Below are 20,138 nucleotides of genomic sequence, written 5' to 3'. Positions count from 1 at the left end.
TAAACCAAAACCAAAACTTACTGCTCGTCATAAAAAAGTTAGATTACAATTTGCGAAAGAACACATGTCTTGGCAAGAAGAGTGGCATCAAGTTCTCTTCAGTGATGAAAAAAAGTTCAATCTAGATGGTCCTGATGGCTATCAATATTACTGGCACGATCTTCGAAAAGAGAAAGAAACTCGGATGAGTCGTAACTTTGGGGGTGGAAATGTTATGGTTTGGGGGGCTTTTTCCTTTGCTGGAAAACTTCCACTGGCATGGATTTCAACAAAAATGAATTCACAGGACTACATTGACTTATTAGAAATAAGTTTACTTGAACATGGTGAGGAATTGATGGGTGAAACTTTCACTTTCCAACAAGATAATGCTACTATCCATAATTCAAAGCTTACAAAAGCTTGGTTTAGAGAAAAAAATATTCACGTAATGGAATGGCCCGCACGTAGTCCAGACCTTAACCCAATTGAAAATCTATGGGGATTACTTTCTAGAAAGGTTTATGAAAATGGTAAGCAATTTGAATGCACTTTGAAGCTGAAAACTCGTATCAGAGAAGCTTGGAATGAAATATCTATAGAAACTATCCAAAATCTTGTGACTAGTATGTCAAACCGCATATTTGAAGTCATTAAAAATTCAGGAAGCTATACTAAATACTAAATGAGCGAAAAAACAAAATATTTTCTTTATTTTTTGTATATAACGCTAATGAGGCTAATTCTATTTTCTCCACAAATTGAATATTTTTAATTTTTTTTTCCATTTGGAATTAATTAAGCATACCAATTTATAAACTTTTTAGTTGTAGTAGAAGTAACAAGAAATAAAGTAGATTTCATAATTGTTTACCTGCAATTTTTGTTAAATTAGAACAAAAAATAAAGGTGAGGCTAATTCTATTTTCTCCGCTGTATATTATATATATATATATATATATATATATATATATAATATATATATATATATATATATATATATATATATTTATATATATATATATATATATATATTATGTATATATATATATATATATATATATACATATATATATATATATATATATATATATATATATATATATATATATATATATATATATATATATATACAGTGGTGGCCAAAAGAATGGAAACTTTTCAAAAATGCTTTTTATTTATTTATAAAAAATGCAACACTTACTACATATTTTGCATATGTTTATTGAAGTCGTAAACAAACAAACAATAATCTACCCATCTTATTTTTCTTAGAAATTAACGAACTTTCCTGTCAGATAATAAAACTCCATGCTGTTCCAAGATTTCTTCTTTTATATCCTTTGATGACTTTCTAGGATCTTTTGTAAAAGTATTTTTTATAACTTTATCCAATCTTTTTGTTGTTTTTTTTTGGTCTTCCAGGTTTCATTTTCACTTCCACAGTTCCCCTTTCTTTGAATTTTTTAATAATTTTTGAAACTGTACCTTTTAAAACTTGAAAATTTCGAGAAATATCAATTGGTTTATTATCGTTTTTAAAACACTCAACTATTTTATTTTTAATATCACTAGAATAATATTTTCGCTGTGCCATACTGATTAATATAAAAGTAAACTATGATGAACTAACAAAGATGTCAATACTAACATGTTTTAATTCTAAATGATAAGATTTGTTTATGTTTAGTGACAAGTTTGAACAAGTTTCCATACTTTTGTCCAATCGAAATTAAGAAATGTTAGTATGTAATAAAATGTCTTAGAAAAGACAAGTTCAAACTTGTAGTATATATAAAGTAGACTATTGCAAGTACACTCGGGTTAAATAATTTTGGTTTTTTTAATACAAATTAAAAAAAATGTAATTTAAAAAAAGTTTACATACTTTTGGCCACCACTGTGTATATATATATATATATATATATATATATATATATATATATATATATATATATATATATATATATATATATATATATATATATATATATATATATATATATATATATATATATATTTATATATATATATGTATATATATATATATATATATACATATATATATATATAAATATATATATATATATATATATATATATATATATATATATATATATATATATATATGTATATATATATATATATATATATATATATATATAATATATACACACACACATATATATGTGTGTGTGTGTGTGTGTGTGTGTGTGTGTGTGTGTGTGTGTGTGTGTGTGTGTGTGTGTGTGTTTATTTGTGTACAACTTAATTTAACTATTTCCTTGACATAAATGTTAAACCTTAAATCTTAAATTCATATTTCCATTATGATTAAAACCTATATTATGAATTTTTTATTCTGTGTCTTAGAAGTAGCAACCTTTATTCACTAAGAGTCATAGTGTATAAAAGATGCTACCCCTAAGACAGAAAAAAAAAATTGTATCAAATTTTATATCAATTTCTTTTTATTGTTAATGGTAATAATCTAATTAAAAAATAAAGTTAAATAAAATACAATGAAAAGTGTATAAATTTGCTACTCTTACTAATTTTACTGAGAGTTTTTTGAGAGAGAAATTTATACACTTTTCATAATATCTTGTTTGATTTTATTTTTCAATTAGATTATTAGCATTAGCAGTAAAAATTTTATCAGAGCAATTTATTAAATTCATTTAACCAGAATTTTAGCAAAAATAACGATCTTATTCAGTTCTAAAATTATTCCATTTAAAATAATTTTACTAACAATTAAAACTTAAAACTTTTCACTGAAAACTGAATGAACAAATTTTAAACTTCCTTTAAAAAATTATGATGTAAATCAAAGACAAATATATTCCTTCTCAAACCACTGGTTTGTTTTCCGGACCACTTGTACAGTTGTTTAAGGCTGGTTCATATGTTGATTTTTTGTTTTGTTAATGGCTTAAAAACTAATTGTAGCTAAATCGGAAACCATTTGTGAGAAGGTAAAAGCTTTTTTATGAGTTGAAAAAGAATTCTGAGAAAAATATTGCATTCCAAAAAAATTTTTAAAGAGCACGCTGAAATATTCTCAAAACGTAGTACAATTCATTTTTATAACTTTCTACAACAATCTATGGTGAAAATCAAAATATGGTTTTAAGATGCATTCTGTGATTTCCGAATTTAACCTTATGCTTCCTACGCCCCCAGGACGGTCAACTTGCGCCTCCTAAAACATTCAATTTTCTCATTACAAAATACCGAGTTTATTTTAAACGCAAATAAAAATATAGGCAACAACAAACCAAGGTTTTCATAACTGCTTTACGAACTTGCCCGAACTTGTATAAAAAAAACAATGTATTCATATATTATATAAATGTATTCATATATTTTATTTTTTAATTTTTATTTTCGTTATTGAATTAGTCATAAAATTTTATATGTTTTTTTTACCTAAATCGGTTTCTTATTATTTAATGACAATAATAGTAATAATCAGAGGCAATTTGACGGGGAGAGGGGGTTTGTCTTCCCCTCCTTAATGAAGCAGATTTTTAAGTTATAGTTCGTTTTTAGAGGAATATAGTCGGTTAGTCGGATATTTTACAAATTTTGATCGGATGATTTTAAGTTTTGAGGAATTTTTTTATTTTTTTATTTTTTATTTTTTCTGTTTGGAGAATCGCCCCTGGAAATAATAATAATAAAAAAATTAAAGACAAACCAATACATTGACATAACTTTTTACATGTCTAGAAAGTATTAACTGGTTGATGATTAACTACACGTAATAAATGTGAAACCTAGTTTTGGATGCACTTATAACACAAAAGGATGAATGATTTCATGAATTTAGTATGACATTTGCATATTTAGGTTGCTTGATTCGTCAAAATTGTTTAAGAAAAGACTCATTTAGAAGTTTGTGTAAAATTTGTAGTAGTGACATAAAACAGCAAAAGTAGTTGTAAAGTATAATACTTTCAAAGATACGCATGCATTACTATCTTTATCACTGAATTACAAACAAAAAAGCGTACTTTCATTCTTACTTGAGAAACAGGGACACTATGTCTTCGTAACTTTTCCATACTTTACAAAACCTACTTGACTCATCTGTTACATCAGCTAAAGATGAGAGAAGTTTCATTAGACTAAGTTAGCACGAATCCTGATAATGCAACCTAGCTGATCCAATAATATTGCATATATGGAGTAATAGCGTACACATCAAAGTACCCTGATGCAAATTTTGAAATCTTTTATTTTGTAGGCAGAAAATAATTAAATTTGAATGTTTTTCACTTAAGTGAAATTTTGACTTTATAGTGCGACAATAAAAACACCTGAAGAATGAGACTACATACTATTTGACTACATACTATTTGATAAATATTGGTGCAAATTTAGCATATGGCAGCACCAAACTCTTAATAAAATGTCAGTCGAATTGATTTACTAGCTAAGGATTTATTGCAGTTTTAATTTATATTTTTTTAGCTTTTTGTTACTTTACCTCAAAACGTCACTGAGTATTGTGATATTTGGTCACTATTTTCAAAATAATGGTTACACGAGTGTTCTACTATGTAATACCGACAGTTTTTGTTATAATTGTTTTATTGCTACAACTGCCATTTTCATTTATAGAACAAAATATTGATTTGCTATTTAAAGCGCGGTTTGTATACAGATACCTTCATAAAAATAAAATTTTGTATACAGATACCTTCATAAAAAAAAATTTTGTATACAGATACCTTCATAAAAAAAAATATAAAAATTTAGATAAATAAAATAATTGACAAATAAAAAGTTTGGAGGGGCGGCCAGAGAAAAATTTTATAAAAAAGAGAATAGTCGTTTGAAGAGCAGTAAAAATCTTTTATAGGAATGAGTCATCAAATAGAATCTCATCTAAATTGTCAATAAGTATGACAACTGTCATTAAGTTAATAATTATTTCCTTTTAATGAAAGAATTATATCAGAATTATTTCCTTGTAATTTAAGTAATTATTACCTTGATTTTAGTTCTTTGTAGTTTGTGTTTGTAGGTATGTTCAAGTAACGCACCTACAAATATTATTAATCAAACCTACAAAAATAACTATAAATATTACAAATCAAACTATCCCTTTTCACAAAATTTAACCTGAAATTAATATATGAGATAACAATCCATTAAGATTGTTAACGGATTGTTATCCTATATAAATTCAGGTTCAATTTTGTAAAAAGGGATAGTTTGATTTAGTAAAGTTGGATTCAGTGAATTGCCACAATTCCAAATAAAACAAAGGTTCACGATAAAAGTTGAAAATTTGTATGCTTGCTCTGTCTCAAAAAATGTTTAAGATAGCTTACTGCTTTCCAAGCAGATCAAATAGGCCAAATGTCCGAGGCAAAAATCAATACCAGTGATTCTTTAGCAACAAAAGATGCCTGATTAGGCAAACAAATTGCATTTCGAGTTGTTTTCAACAAAGAATTATCTCCTGAAGAAACAATTTGACTTGATAAAGCATCTGGTGGGCCTCCACTTACGATTACCCCAGGTAAAAATTTATACTTAAATAGTTTTTTACATATATATTATACGGATGGCCCATCTATATATTACATTCGCATCGAAGGCAAAGGGGTGTCCCAAGTGGAGTTATTTTCATACATGTGCGTATGGGGAGGGGGAGAGGAGGGTAGGGTCTAGCAAATGTATGTACGCAAATGCAAAAAATAAAGGTGGCAGTTCATATTCACTTGCCCATTAATAAAAGGTGAACGCCGCTCACGTTCATGGTCTGTTAAGGTTATAAAGGTTGAATAGCGCAAAAAAAAACAGTGACCATGTTTGCGTGCGTGAATGGAATTGGGGGTAGGAGTGATAGACTACCAAGCATATGAAACTTATATGAGAAAACGCGGGGAGGGGGAGCCGGGCGGGGGCGGATGACAAGACCACCGTAGGGAGGGGGGAGGGAACTACCAAGCGTACGTACTTAAGACTACCAAGCGTACATACGCATGAGGAGAGATGGTATAAAAGTATATGAGATACAACAGGGGAAGGGGAGAACCCCAAATCTAGAGGTTATTGCGTACGTAGTATATGGATGGCCCCAATTCAAAGAAAATCTTTAAAAAAAGAGACAAGATAGGTTTCGGAAAGTATAATTTTAATAATAATAGTTTCTAATCATTTTAAAAGCAAATAATTTGAAAGTTTTAAACAAACTTTCCGAACAAAAGTTAATATAAAGATAAAACATGTATTGGTTTCAGGTCAAAGTAGTGCTCAGCCGCTATAAAGCGCTCCAAAATTGACCACTTTAGCTCTTGTCAATATACAATCAAATACAAGACTATCAAACCAGGAACTGGTTAGTACTGTAAACCAAACATCAAGTATCAAGATGGTAGAGTAAAACTTTTATAAGAATCTATTAAGAGCAGGTCATTACTTGAGTGATTTCTTCACCTTTAGTGACTTAAAAATTATCGACGGAAAAGGAGATTCTGGTACAGTTTGTGTTGTAACTCACTGAATTGGTTTATCAAGTCTTGTGAACCATGTTGTTAAATCTCACAAAAATTCTAATAAACATTTTGTTAAGTTCAGAATTGATGGTCATGAAAGTTTTCTCAAGTTTTGTCTAAGCTTTCTCAAGTTTTTAAGTTTTGTCGATACTGCGTCAAGGCTTAATACTAGCTCACCATCATTCCAACGTTGAACAAATCTGTTCACTGAATAATGCAAATGGAGTTGAACTAATTTTGGCTAACGTATGAAAGTTGCAAATACAATTTGTGGTCTTCAAACCCATTCAGGTATGCACCCTTGTAAATGTTGTGACGTCAAATCTAAGTGTCTTGCCAAATCTGCAAACTTGCGAACACAAGGCTTAATCAAATTTAGTTTCGAGCAATCTGTCGAGGTTGTTTTGTGTGCGTAGTTGTTTGGTAATATTATTAGAAACCTTTATCAGTGGGCCTGATAATGTTCTGATTTTAGAAATATTCCTGAAATGATGGAATCGCATCTCCTTATAGGAGTTATCAATCATCTATTCAAGGTATTTTAAACTGCCTGGATAGAAGTGACCGTCTGCCCTCCACATTTAACTGAGTCCGTATCATTGAAGCCAGTTTGAGGGAAATGAATGCAGGAAGCTTCTTAAAAATGTGGATGTCCCCAGCAACTTGCTGATACAAACTTAGTTCCCAACATTGTTCGCATAATTGAAGCATTAAAAAGTTTCAATATAGTTGTAAAAGCTTGCTTTGGATTAATCCTTTAGCCGGATTTTGCTGAATCAATTGAAAATTTCAAAAGGTGTTTATTAATGATAACTGGTGCAAGCGTAACACCCAAAATTCACATCGTTTTCTACCACATCAAAGATTGGTAGAAAACAATGTGAATTTTGGGTATTACGCTATGTCCGTTAGTCATTCACGGATAGCTCAGATCCTGATAATGCCAAACTTGTTGATCTTAAATTAGGTTGGTATTATCAGGATCCAGGCTATCAGTGAATGACAAACAAACGTCTTTCTGGATTTACTTCTTTTGATTTGTCAATAAATCGTTTTGCTTCAGATTTTTATAAGCTAGCAGGAAAGTAAATTTCTTTCTTAATGCTTCCTTTCAGTAACATGTATAGTGCAAATACATTTTAAAAAAACCAAACCATTGCAGCAATAATAAATGTTTCATTTTTTCATTAACAATAATTGTCAACTAAAATAAACTTAGAAAACTAAAATTTTTGGTTGTTTAGTAATTTGATGTACGTAATAGTTATGACAATAGGTACATTAAAACATCGATAAAATATGTTTATCAAAAGTGCAACCACAAAAATAAAATTCTGGGGGTTAATGTGGTACTAACTTCTGTCGCACCTTACTCATTCCTCTTGTCCCCTTCCCCACGACAATAAAAAGCAATCTGCCACTGTCTTTTACCTTTTGTCGTAATCATCGCGACTGTTCAAAGATTTTTTTGATAAATTACTGATTCGAATAAATGTACTATTTTTGTAAACTTGAAGAACAAACAAGGAGAAACAAGTGTTCACAATTCGTTTGTGATAAGCGCCTGATTGCTTGCGGTAAACAAATTAAAGCCAAACTACATGAAAAAAAAGGTCATGTGTCACCAACATACATGAGTCAATGGAATTGATCCAACGTTAGCTGATAAAATTCCAAAAAACACCTCAAACTTTGAATCTTATATGAAATCAACCAATACATCTATGAAAGAAGTAAAATTAAACAAAGTGAGTTGCGAAATGCCGTCAACTCTCAAAAAAATAATAAATGTGCTAGCATAGATAAAACTTACTTTTTTTTTTTTTTTTTTTGCGTGAATTTACTTTAACCGCTAAAGCAGTAATATTATTGATCACTGTTTATCATTTTTAACCTTTCACGAAAATCTGGTATTGTACCGATGAAAATTAAAAAAATTGCTAAGATCATACCTTTTTTAAAATTTGGTTATGACACAAATATGTTTAATTATAGACCTATTTCTGTGCTACCATGTTTCTCAAAATTCTAAAGCGAATTATGTATGATAGACTTAATAATTATTTAATTAATAACAGTATAATGTATAAGTAAACAATATGGGTTCAAAAAGAATCATTCAACGGATCATGTGGTAGTCGATCTAATAAATTATATATCCAATGGGTTTAATAATGATTGCTTTACATTCAAAGTTTTTATTGATTTGTCAAAAGCATTTATCCATGATATTTTTATCCCCATGATAGTTTTATAAAAAACTAGAACTGTGTGAATACCAAACAATAACTTACTATGGTTTAAAAGTTATATGTTTACCATGGTTTAAAAGTTATATACACCAAATGAAGCTTATTATAACTTGTGGTGTCCGCCAGGGATCAATCTTTGTGCCGCTATTATTCCTACACTATATAAATGATTTATACTTAGTATTCAAAATTTTAAATGTTATTTTGTTTGCTAATGATTCGAATTTTTTTTTACTCAAACAGTAATATAAAAGATCTGTTTAGAATATCTAACGAAGAGTTATTAAAAATAAATGACTGAATTTCAAATAATAAACTTTCATTAAAATTAGAGAAAACTAAATTTACGCTGTTTCACAAACCTAGTAGAAGAGATAACCTTTCTTTGAAGTTACCCAATCTCTTTATGAATAAAACAGCTGATAAAAGAGAACCAACTGTTAACTTTCTAGGAGAGATTATAGAGAAAATATATCATGGAAATATCATATTAAGTCTATTAAAAACAAAATCTCCAAAAATATTTCAATAATATATAGTTAAACGATATCCTTATATCGAGTCTTTAAAAATTGTATACTTTTCATTTATTCATTGTTGTCTTTTCTATTGCAGAATGGCATCGAATAGTTCCCATTATGGAAAGCTTAAAAAAAATCTATATCAAACAAAAATACGCAGGTAGAATTATGTTTGGCGTTAATAAAACTGCTAATGGTAAATCTCTTTTAAGGAAACTTAATGCGCTCAATTTTTGTAAGCTTAATAAATACCAAGTTATGCTTCTAGTCAAATATTTAACTTTTTCATTTTTAAATTCTTACATAAACTAAAAGCAACACTGTAAGCTCGGCGGTAAGGCAATATACGTCTTTTTCTTGCTCTGGTGATTTATTAGATATGTACGATCATCCTTATTGTAAGTTTTATTAAACGGTAAAGAAAATAAATAAAAATAAATAAATAATAGAAGGACAAAACATCCAACCGATGTAAATCAAAAAAATTTCAAGTACTGCCCAGCCTGCTTTAAATTAAGTTTAAACAGCTTAAGTTATTAAAAGTGGTGACCAATAAAAAGATTTCAAATTAAAAAGAATTTTCACGCTAAAAGAATCATATTGAAGTGGTTATAAAAAAGTTTGAACGAAATAAAATCAAAGTTATTAACTTCACATTTGTTTTCTAATGGAAAAAATAAGTTGTCGTCCGGAAGAATTCAATTTATATATTGATTGACAGCATCATCCACCTCCATCTATTTAAAAATGCCTGCCTTTCTTTGTATTGATCGTTAGCGGGATCGGTTATGAACAGTGGAAGCCCACTAAATTCAGCCATCCTTTGATTAAATAAGAACTTTCAAGCCATTGTATGTGATTAAGAACCCAGTCATTGCCTAACATGCATTCGTTGCTTAACTTACTAAAAAGAACGTAAAGCTTTTGCTTTTTTTATTATGCATTTTGCTTCTTTTTGGAAAAAAGAAAAAAAAAAGTTTGTCAAGTTTTTGTTTTTTGACAAAAAACAAAACAAGGGGTTTTCATTACACATGGGTTTGACAAAGTTTTTTCATTGCACATGGGTTTTTCAAGCATTTGTTAAACATATACTTGAATAACTTGTGGAGTTCATTTATTTTGCTTTGAATTGCAACTTAGTGGTTCAAAAAAAATTTTTTTTTGTTTTAATGTTTGTGTTATTCTTATTACTTCTTACAAACTACAAACATCAAGAAAAGGCTTTTTAAATTAATTCACTCATATTTTATCAATGTGAGTAAAATATTGTGAATTTTTTTGTTATATTTAGCGACATTGAAGGTATTTAAAAACTTAGTTATTGCAACTTTATTTCAGATTGATCCATGTTAATAAATGTACTTGTTCAATTTAAAATTTTTAACCTTAAATTGTTTATATGACATTTTTTAAAAATAAAATAGTCAAACTGGTCTTTTTTTTGGAGAAAGTATTTGTAAAGGATGCCCAAACAAAAACAATTATGCACTTATGCTATGGAGTGCCAAACAAAAATAATTATGCTTAAGCTTAAACAGTGGTAGTACTGAATATCCATTACAACTTGGTAGTTCTTAAGAGTTAAGTTTTTTAATGAGTACACACCATTATACTTCTAAAAAAACTAACTTGGTGTTTTCTTGTATCAGTTCTTTTTCCGTTCAACATCGATATGATTCGCTGTTTCCCCGATCGCTAGCTTGTTACAAATAGCTAGCCTTTTTTATTCATAACTTAAATAACTGGATAATCAAGTCTTTTTTAATATATTGATAATTGCAAGTGGTTTATAGAACCATGTTTTGAGTAAAAAAAATTAAATCAATAACTATTTACAATCAATAGTTTTATATGGATGCACTTTAAATGATTTTAATCAAACAATAAATTTATTTTCTAAAAGCGTATAATATAACAATATAATTTTAGACTTATAACTTCATAAATGTGTCGAGAAAGAATTTGAGCAAAATGACATAACTTCATAAATGTGTCGAGAATGAATTTCAAGCAAAATGACAAAACTTCAAAAGTATATCAAATACAAAAAGAAATGAAAAGTTAACTTCAGAAACGTCTAATAAGTTATAACAAAGTAAATAGCTCTTCTGAATGCTATATAAAGACTTGAGTTACAAAAAAAATACGGATTAAGTATGTTAATAGCGAGAATCGATTTTTTACAGAGTATTAAGGTGGTATAGTTTTTTAGTTAGATCAGTTAAAACACGTTGAACCAAAATTTTAAAAACATGTTGTTAGAATGACTTCTATTTATGATCTTGATCCAACTAGATTAAAATCATAAGTAAGAGCAAGATGAAAAAAATATCATAAACATGTCAAGCAAGAATTCCAATTTTTAAAATGGTTTTGCTAAGATTTAACTCACGTTGGTGATGCGGAGTGACCCACGTCATTTTATCAAATACAGTATGTTAGCTAAAATTTTAAGTACGATGGCTAAAATTTTAAAATGTGAATTTATATTTAATTATTTATAAATAATTTATATTAGAAATTTGTAAGCGGAAGTTCAAAAATGTTAAGAAGTTGAAGGAAAAAATATATTTTACTGGAATGTAACATTAGTAATCGAGGGAGAGGGGCAGGAATACTAAAATGAGAAGAAAATAAAGGAAAAACATTTTACTGGAAATAAATAGTTTAATCTATTATTATTTTACACGTAATTCACAATATTTGAAAATACTATTAATAAAACGTAAAAAAATCAAAAATCAAAAAAGCAAAAATGCGAATATATAAACAACAAAGTATGTACCTAAGTAGTTTTTTGAGACTAGAGTTACATTTCAAAATTCTTCTTAATGCATTAAAAATGAAAACGAAGTAAACGCTTAAAAATAAATTAAGCTAACGACGATCCAATTCGTATCAAATAATTTTAAATACATTTCCTAATGAATATAATAATACCCACAAGCTAGTAAATAACTTCATACTAGTAAGAGGTTATTTACTAATTTCCGGATAAATTTAAATAAATTCTCTAATGAATAAAAATATCCACAGTTAGTAAATAACTTCATAAGTTATACAGCATGCAAACATATAAGTATATAGTATTCAAATATATAAGTATATACCGTATTAACAAATAAGTATATACCATATTAACAAATAGCATATAGCGTGCTAAGCTTGAACATGAAAATTAAATAAAAACTATTAAAAATAAAATAGAAAAAAATATTTTAGTAAAACAGTAAGAATTTATTAAAATATAAAATACAAACTATTAGTAGACAAAATATAAATATTATTGGAGTGGTTGGCGTTTATTTCCATAGTAACAGCCGCATTCATTTCCATAGTAACAGGATAAAAATGTTTATAACTTCAACAACTCGATATCTATGCAAGACATTAAGTAACTAGCAGTCATTTGATAGCAAGCGTGTGCAATAAACGTTTGCTAAAAACTAGATTAACACGTAGAAACAGAATTCTTGGGAGATTTGCACACTTTGTAATCTTTGTAATTCCAATAATTTTCAAAACCCTCCAAATATATACGCAGCAGTTGGTAAACAAACTGGTACTGTAACTAATCATTAAAAATTATGGTTTTTTTACTGTTGAAAACAAGATTAAAAAAACTTAAAAAAAAAAGAATAATAAAAAATATCGAAAAAAGATAAAAACAAAATAACTTTATTATTAAATACCGTAAAAAAAAAATTATATAACTAAAGGTAAACTTATATCATTAAAGGTAAAACTACGTCATTAAAAGTGTATAAAATGTAACTTTTGTTATGTAGGTATGATTAATGCAAATATTAAAACATTATATAAGGGATCAAACTTGTATATTTGGTAGATGTAAGTAGAGACTCTAATACTTAGGGTGAAACTATTTTTTACAAAAATCCGCTTGATAACTAAGCAAAAATTTCACTTGAAAATGAGATTCGTTATGTCAATATATATAATATTAATACCATAAATATTATATAATATATAATATTATAAACAATAATAATAATAGTAATAACAATAATAATAATAATAATAATAACAATAATTTTAAAATCAGATAATAGTAAAAAAAATTGCGTAAAATGAAGAAACAAATGTCATTCGAAGCTTTAACTAAAAAATAAGTTTTATCATCACTTAAACTTTTTGTCATAAACTTAAACTTACAACTTTGGTACTTAATCTAAAAAAAAACCTTTTTTCTAAAAACCTCATTAAATGATAAAATTAAAAATAAAAAATGTTCATAATGGCTTAATCAGCTTTACTATTATTTTATTGACAAATATTCAATTATATATATATATATATATATATATATATATATATATATATATATATATATATATATATATATATATATATATATATATATGTATATATATATATATATATATATATATATATATATATATATATATATATATATATATATATATATATATATATATATATATATATATATATATATATATATATATATATATATATATATATATATATATATATATATATATATATATATATATATATATTGAATTACATACAGTATGTTATATTTTAAAACATGAATAAGCAGCTTTATATTAGAAATTAGGGAGCGAGAGTTTTGACCTCGATTGATTGTTAAATTGCAATTTTATGTTTACTTTTTTATCACAAATAATTAGCAGTTGAGTTTTATTATGTAATAGCTAAATTATCTGGCCTTCCAGGGGTGGCGCCAGCATTTTTTGGTCTTCGAGATATCTAGCTTCCAGACATGGAGCGAACTCCAAACATTTATATGCTTATACATATGTAAAATAAGGATGCTTTGCAAAAAATTAGGATGGTTGGAGCCTGAGAACAAAAAAGCGCCAAAATTTTAGCCCCCTCCCTGCCCCAAACATGAGAACAAGTTAATAAAATATTTTTTCATCCATTTTCAACTAGACTTATATTCATCAATAAATTTTAAATTTCATAGTAAAATATTTTAGCATTCAAAAAATATGACCATATAAAATTTGCAACCCTCTCAAATTGGAGTTTGTTCCATGTGTGGAAGTTAGATATCTTGAAGACCAAAAATTGCTGGCGCTACCCCTGCGGCCTTCCAAACTAGATAATTTTGCTACCAGACTGGATATCAGTCTAAAAGCACATGATAAAGTTTCTTTAACACACAAAAAATATAAGTTAAAAACACTTACGACGTTATCAACAGCAAGAGGTTGAGCGATTCTTATTGTTCTTACACATTGCAAAACATCTATTAGTTGCTCCACTTTCAAACGTTCAGTGCTGTTGTAGATTGCTACAAATGTTCCACTTCGACCATAGTCGTTTCTATTGTGAACATGCTTACTAATTATTTGAACGACTATTTGTTTACTAATTTTTTACATGTTACACCTAATATGTATGAAGATTTATGCTATTGTGAACATGCTTACTAATTATTTGAACGACTATTTGTTTACTAATTTTTTACATGTTACACTTAATATGTATGAAGGTTTATGCTACATAAAAACAGATTTATACATATAAAAATATGAAGTATAAAAAAGAAATTTCATCCACCATTTTTTAAATAATGAGCAATGAATTATTAAAAAGATTTTTATTCATTATTTAAAAGATGAAAAATCACTTGCGATTTGAAAGTTGATGAAAAAAATCATTTGAGTGACTGAAAAAAAATGCAAAAGTAAACTGTTGGTACTCAAACTTTTTGGAAACTTAAATAACTACAAACCAATTCTATTACTTAACAAGTTGATAAAAAAAAAAATATATTATAAAAAAATATATATTACACACACACACACACACACACACACACACACACACACACACACACACACACACACACACACACACACACACACACACACACACACACACACACACACACATATTGCTGTTGTATGATTTAGTATTAAAAATACTAAACTCTTGATTGTTGTAGAGTGCTCAATATTTAAGAAAATATATATTTTTACAAAAACAGAACGTTTTATACTTAAATTTTAGAAAAAACAACTTTTAACAGAATTTAAAGTTTCATGCCTATCGGCAATCATCAGCCATGAAGTAAAAAATCAAAAATATAAAAAATCATTTAAAAATTACAAACTATGGTAGAATGAGTTCTGACGTTATAGTACAAGAAGACATAATGGAAAACTAATCTCCGCTGTCAAATAATGAAAGGAGAAATTTATTTTTGTGTCTGCATTTAGAGATTAATTCGTTTCTTTTGTTTAGCAGATTGTTTCCTTTGTAAAATAATATTTCGAATTTCTCATTTAAACAAGCTTACAAATTTTGACGCAGGATTGTATGATTTACAGCGTTTAATAATATTCCTTTTGATTGAAGCTGTAAAATTGTTTTCTTTTAACTCCCATACTTTCTTAGACAACTCAGTGTCGTTTTTGTATTTTTTTATGTTAAAAGATTTTTAATGGTTCGTATAATGTAGCTTAAATGAGGTTTCGCTTATCCCAATGTATACTTTATTGTTGTATTGAGGTTTATTTGAGCTTACGGTGGCTTGGTAAACGATATCGTTTATACAAGCAATTGTTGTTCAGTGGACAAAGAAACTTTTTAATGCAATTGCAGGCTTTTTCTGACAATTTTACATCACCATATAAAATATTTTTGTTGTGTGAGTTAATAATAGATTTGATGTTTGGCATGCAGGAGTAGCTTATCTTAATTGTGTTTCTGTTAAATATTTTGTGTAGTTTGTGGTTTTTAGGAAAATGCTTGTCAATTAAGCGTTGACCAATTTTGGTTGTAACATTTTTACTAAATGGAGAATTGTACCAGATTATGTTTTGTTTGTAGTTATTTTTTAGAACATTATTTATGCTTGGTTTATATGTCAACTTATAAATGTATCCCGATTGCTTTAATGCGTCTTCATAAAGGGGTGTCGATTTGTTAAAAATGACTTCACTTGATGAGTTAGCAGACAATCTTATTTTTTGATATTTTTTGGAAGATTATTTATTACGCTAGGTGAATGGTTAGAATCAGCATGTACATAACTTAGGCTATTTTTAGGCTTGCAGTATGGTTGAAAAGAATTTTGAGTAAGATAGAAAGTTAAATCAAGGTAGTTAACAATTTTAAGATTGCAATTGATAGAGATTTTGAGATTGTTACGTTTGAAAACTTGAACGACATGGTTTTTTATTTGTTCCATTTGATAGCCATTTTTGTTCTTAAAAACAGCTAACCTGTCATCTCGATATAAACCAAAATCATTTTTGTTGTAAAACTGCGAAAGTTAATCTAAAAGAAAAATCCCAACTAGTTCACAAACTTCTGCGCCATCATAGGCTCCCATGGTAACATCAAATAATTCTGCTTTTTTCTTAATCCATGATATGCCACCATAAAAAATGAAAGATTTTCTTGCATGATGTATAATGGATTTGCTTTGCTCGTCTATAAATATAAGTTGCTCGGCGAAGGCAATTGCTTTATTTAAATATTTTATATTGTGATGTAAAATTATCAGAAAAAGCCTGCAATTGCATTAAAAAATCTTTTTGTCAACTGAACAAGAATTGCTTGTCTAACAACATCGTTTACCAAGCCACCGTAAGCTCAAATAAACCTCAATAAAACGATAAAGTATACAATGGGATAAGCGAAACCTCATTTAAGCGAACCATCAAAAATCTTTTAACATAAAAAAATACAAAAACAACACTGAGTTATCTAAGGAAGTATGGGAGTTAAAAGAAAACAATTTTACAACTTCAATCAAATGGAATATTATTAAACGCTGTAAATCATACAATCCTGCGTCAAAATTTGTAAGCTTTGTTTAAATGAGAAATTCGAAATATTATTTTACAAAGGGAACAATTTGCTAAACAAGAGGCGAATTAATCTCTAAATGCAGACACAAAAATAAATTTCTTCTTTCATTATTTGATAGCGGAGATTAGTTTTCCATTACGTCTTCTTGTACTATAACGTCAGAACTCATTCTACCATAGTTTGTAATTTTTAAACGATTTTTTATATTTTTGATTTTGTACTTCATGGCTGATGATTGCCGATAGGCATGAAACTTTAAATTCCGTTAAAAGTTGTTTTTTCTAAAATTTAAGTGTGTATATATATATATATATATATATATATATATATATATATATATATATATATATATATATATATATATATTTATATATATCACCCCCTGATGATTTTTTCAATAAAAACAATTTTTTACATACTTAAATTTAGATTTTTGACCTGAATTTTTTTTTTAATATTGAATTTATATCAAAAAACATTTTTATAACAAGAAATTAATATTCCTAATATTAATTAAGAATATTATTTTCTTAAATTCATAGAAATTAATAATAAAGTCAAAAAAGTGTATCACCCCTTAAATAATTATTTTGAAAATATAAAATTAATAGTCTTTTTGTGCGTCTTTTGCCTAGATGACTGCAAGACATCTTTTAGGCATTGAATTTACTAAGTTTTTAAGCCATCGTGTGTCAAATTTTTCCCACTCCTCAATAAGGTTTGCCTTTAATTGCAACAAACTGGATGGTTTTTGATCAGCTTCTTCAATTTTAAAAAGATTTTATAAATTTTCAATCAGATTTAGGTCTAGTGACTGAGGAACCCAATCTAACATCTTAATATTGTTTTTTTTTAACCACTCAGTAGCTAACTTTGATGTGTGTTTAAGATCTCCATCCTGTTGAAAGATAAAACTACAAGATAAGCTAGCACTTCTGGTGCTTGATCTCAGTTTTCGCTTCAGATATCAGTATAAACTTCCTTTGTCATTATTCTGTCAATGAATTCAAGTTCGCCAACACCACTCCAAGCAAAAGAGCCCCAAACCATCATTCAATCTATGATAAGAGGAAAAAATAAGTTAGAAGTATATATCATATTGAAATGTTATAATAAGGCTTAATGTTACCTCCTCCATGCTTGGCAGTTGGTCTCATACATTTAAGATTTAGGCGTACACCATTTTTTCCCCATTTGCGTATGATACTATCAGAACCAAACAAACATATTTTTGTTTCTTTGGACCATAAAACTTTTTTCCATTGGTCAATAGTCCAATTTGAATGTTTCTTAGCCCAAGCCAATCTTTTCTTTTGATTCTTGTTACTGAAAAAAAGCTTTTCTAGAGCAACTCTACCGACAAAACCATGATTTTTCGAGTAATTGCGAACAGTTTGAGTATTTACAATTATACATCTGTTTGTAAATCTTTTGCAAGCTTTGGTGCAGATAATCCTTGATCTTGTTCAACTTTTCGAATAATTTCTCTATCAATGCGTAAGGTAGTCTTACATGGGTGCCCTTTTCTTGGCAAATATTTTAAAGTACCCATTTTTTTATATTTTCTAATGATATTTCCTACACTATTAGGTTTAACATTTACTATTTTAGAATTAGTTTTATATCTTTTTCCACTTTTATAGTGCCCCAGGATCAGTTTTTCACTGATTCATGAACTTCATAACTTTTGGCCATGATTTTTTTGATTAAGAACCTAAAAAGAAAACAAACTTTGCTAAAAAATTATTTAGAATAACTTCTATCAATTAAGTTTGTTTGTTTTTGGCTTTTTTTCTGCAATTTTACTAAGTTAAACAACAGAAAAGTTAAAAAATGATTAGGCGGTAATACACTTTTTTGACTTACACTTTTTCTAATTTAGTTGATAAATTTTGTTTTAAGTATAGAATATTAATTTCTTGTTATAAAAATGTTTTTTGATATTATTTCAATATTAAAAAAAAAAATTTAAGCCAAAAATCTAAATTTAAGCATCAGGGGGTGACTATACATATATATACGTAATTATATATATGGCAAAAAATCGCCATCCTTGTTAATATGCTTTATAGTAACCCCTTTGTGTCAATATTTTTTTTGCTGACCTGATGCCGACTTCTAACAGTTTGAGGTTGGCAATTTATTGCCGATCTTGTTTTTCCTGATTCCAAGGGTTGTATATGTATATGTATATATATATATATATATTTTTTTTTGTTATTCACCTCCTCAAGGCCAAGAAGGCCACTACAGATGAGAAGGCTACTTAATAATGGTTATAACCCTCTCAACTCTATAACTCCGAAACACGAACCTCGACAAACAAGGCCGCTGCGCTTGGCATTATATATTGGCTATATATATATATATATATATATATAGCTTTAAAATTAAAGTTTGATGCTTCTAACGCCTAATGTTGACTGATTTCACCAACAACTGTAAAACACCATTGTAATAACAGTATATTGTATTGTGGGCAATGCTATGAATATACTTTGAATCCTTTGTTCCAAGGAAAAAAATTTTGCTTTTTTACTATTTAGAATGCCAAGTATGATACTTGCTTGAGGAAAGTTTAATTTTAATAGTTGAATTTTAGTCATGGCATAATAAAAAACAATAAAACTTTAAAAAGTAGTTGATATACCAATATCTTCTTATCCCTTTATCTACCTGACTATCTATCAGGAGAAACTTTAGTACATTATTTTAAATAAGGGTTTGAGTATTTCAGCAGCCAGCATCTTCATATGAAGGATATAAACTTACAGTAGTAAAAGTTCAAAGCAAAGTACAAAGTTTGTGTACTATTAAAAAAAAGTAATAAAATTACCCAGCATGCACAATAATTGGTCCATTTCCTAGTTGCTGTTGCGATTTTTCAGCACTCTGCATTAGTGTGCATATATTAGGATAAGCACGTCGGTGAGGAACATCACCGTTTGGCCAATCCACATATTGAAAATGATTAACTTCGCAGCGTAGCTAAAAATTTAAGTATACATATTCACATTATTTTAAAGAATAAAGAC

The 20,138-nt window shown here is 27.8% G+C and overlaps 1 protein-coding gene and 1 long non-coding RNA gene across 2 annotated transcripts in view; both read right to left on the bottom strand.

Annotated features, from left to right (window-relative positions):
* Positions 1-11,914: 11,914 nt before the first annotated feature.
* The window catches only part of LOC100198986 (tyrosine-protein phosphatase Lar), a 51,320-nt gene continuing 43,096 nt past the window's right edge, over positions 11,915-20,138 (bottom strand). The window contains exons 24-26 of the mRNA XM_065817678.1: positions 19,940-20,091; positions 14,469-14,604; positions 11,915-12,838 (exon numbers count right to left, since the gene is read on the bottom strand). Of these exons, the coding sequence (XP_065673750.1) occupies positions 12,719-12,838; positions 14,469-14,604; positions 19,940-20,091 (408 nt within the window). The 3' untranslated portion in view covers positions 11,915-12,718. The remainder of the gene's footprint in view (positions 12,839-14,468; positions 14,605-19,939; positions 20,092-20,138) is intronic.
* On the bottom strand, positions 17,674-18,817 carry LOC136090775 (uncharacterized). The gene is made up of 2 exons (XR_010643712.1): positions 18,233-18,817; positions 17,674-18,161 (listed from the first exon to the last, which is right to left on the bottom strand). It is a non-coding gene; the product is annotated as an uncharacterized LOC136090775 (long non-coding RNA).

The sequence above is a fragment of the Hydra vulgaris genome, chromosome 14 (genome assembly GCF_038396675.1).
Source record: "Hydra vulgaris chromosome 14, alternate assembly HydraT2T_AEP".
NCBI lineage: Eukaryota > Metazoa > Cnidaria > Hydrozoa > Anthoathecata > Hydridae > Hydra > Hydra vulgaris.
The sequence above is the reverse complement of the archived record's forward strand: the minus strand, read 5'-3'. Positions and strand labels throughout refer to the sequence as shown.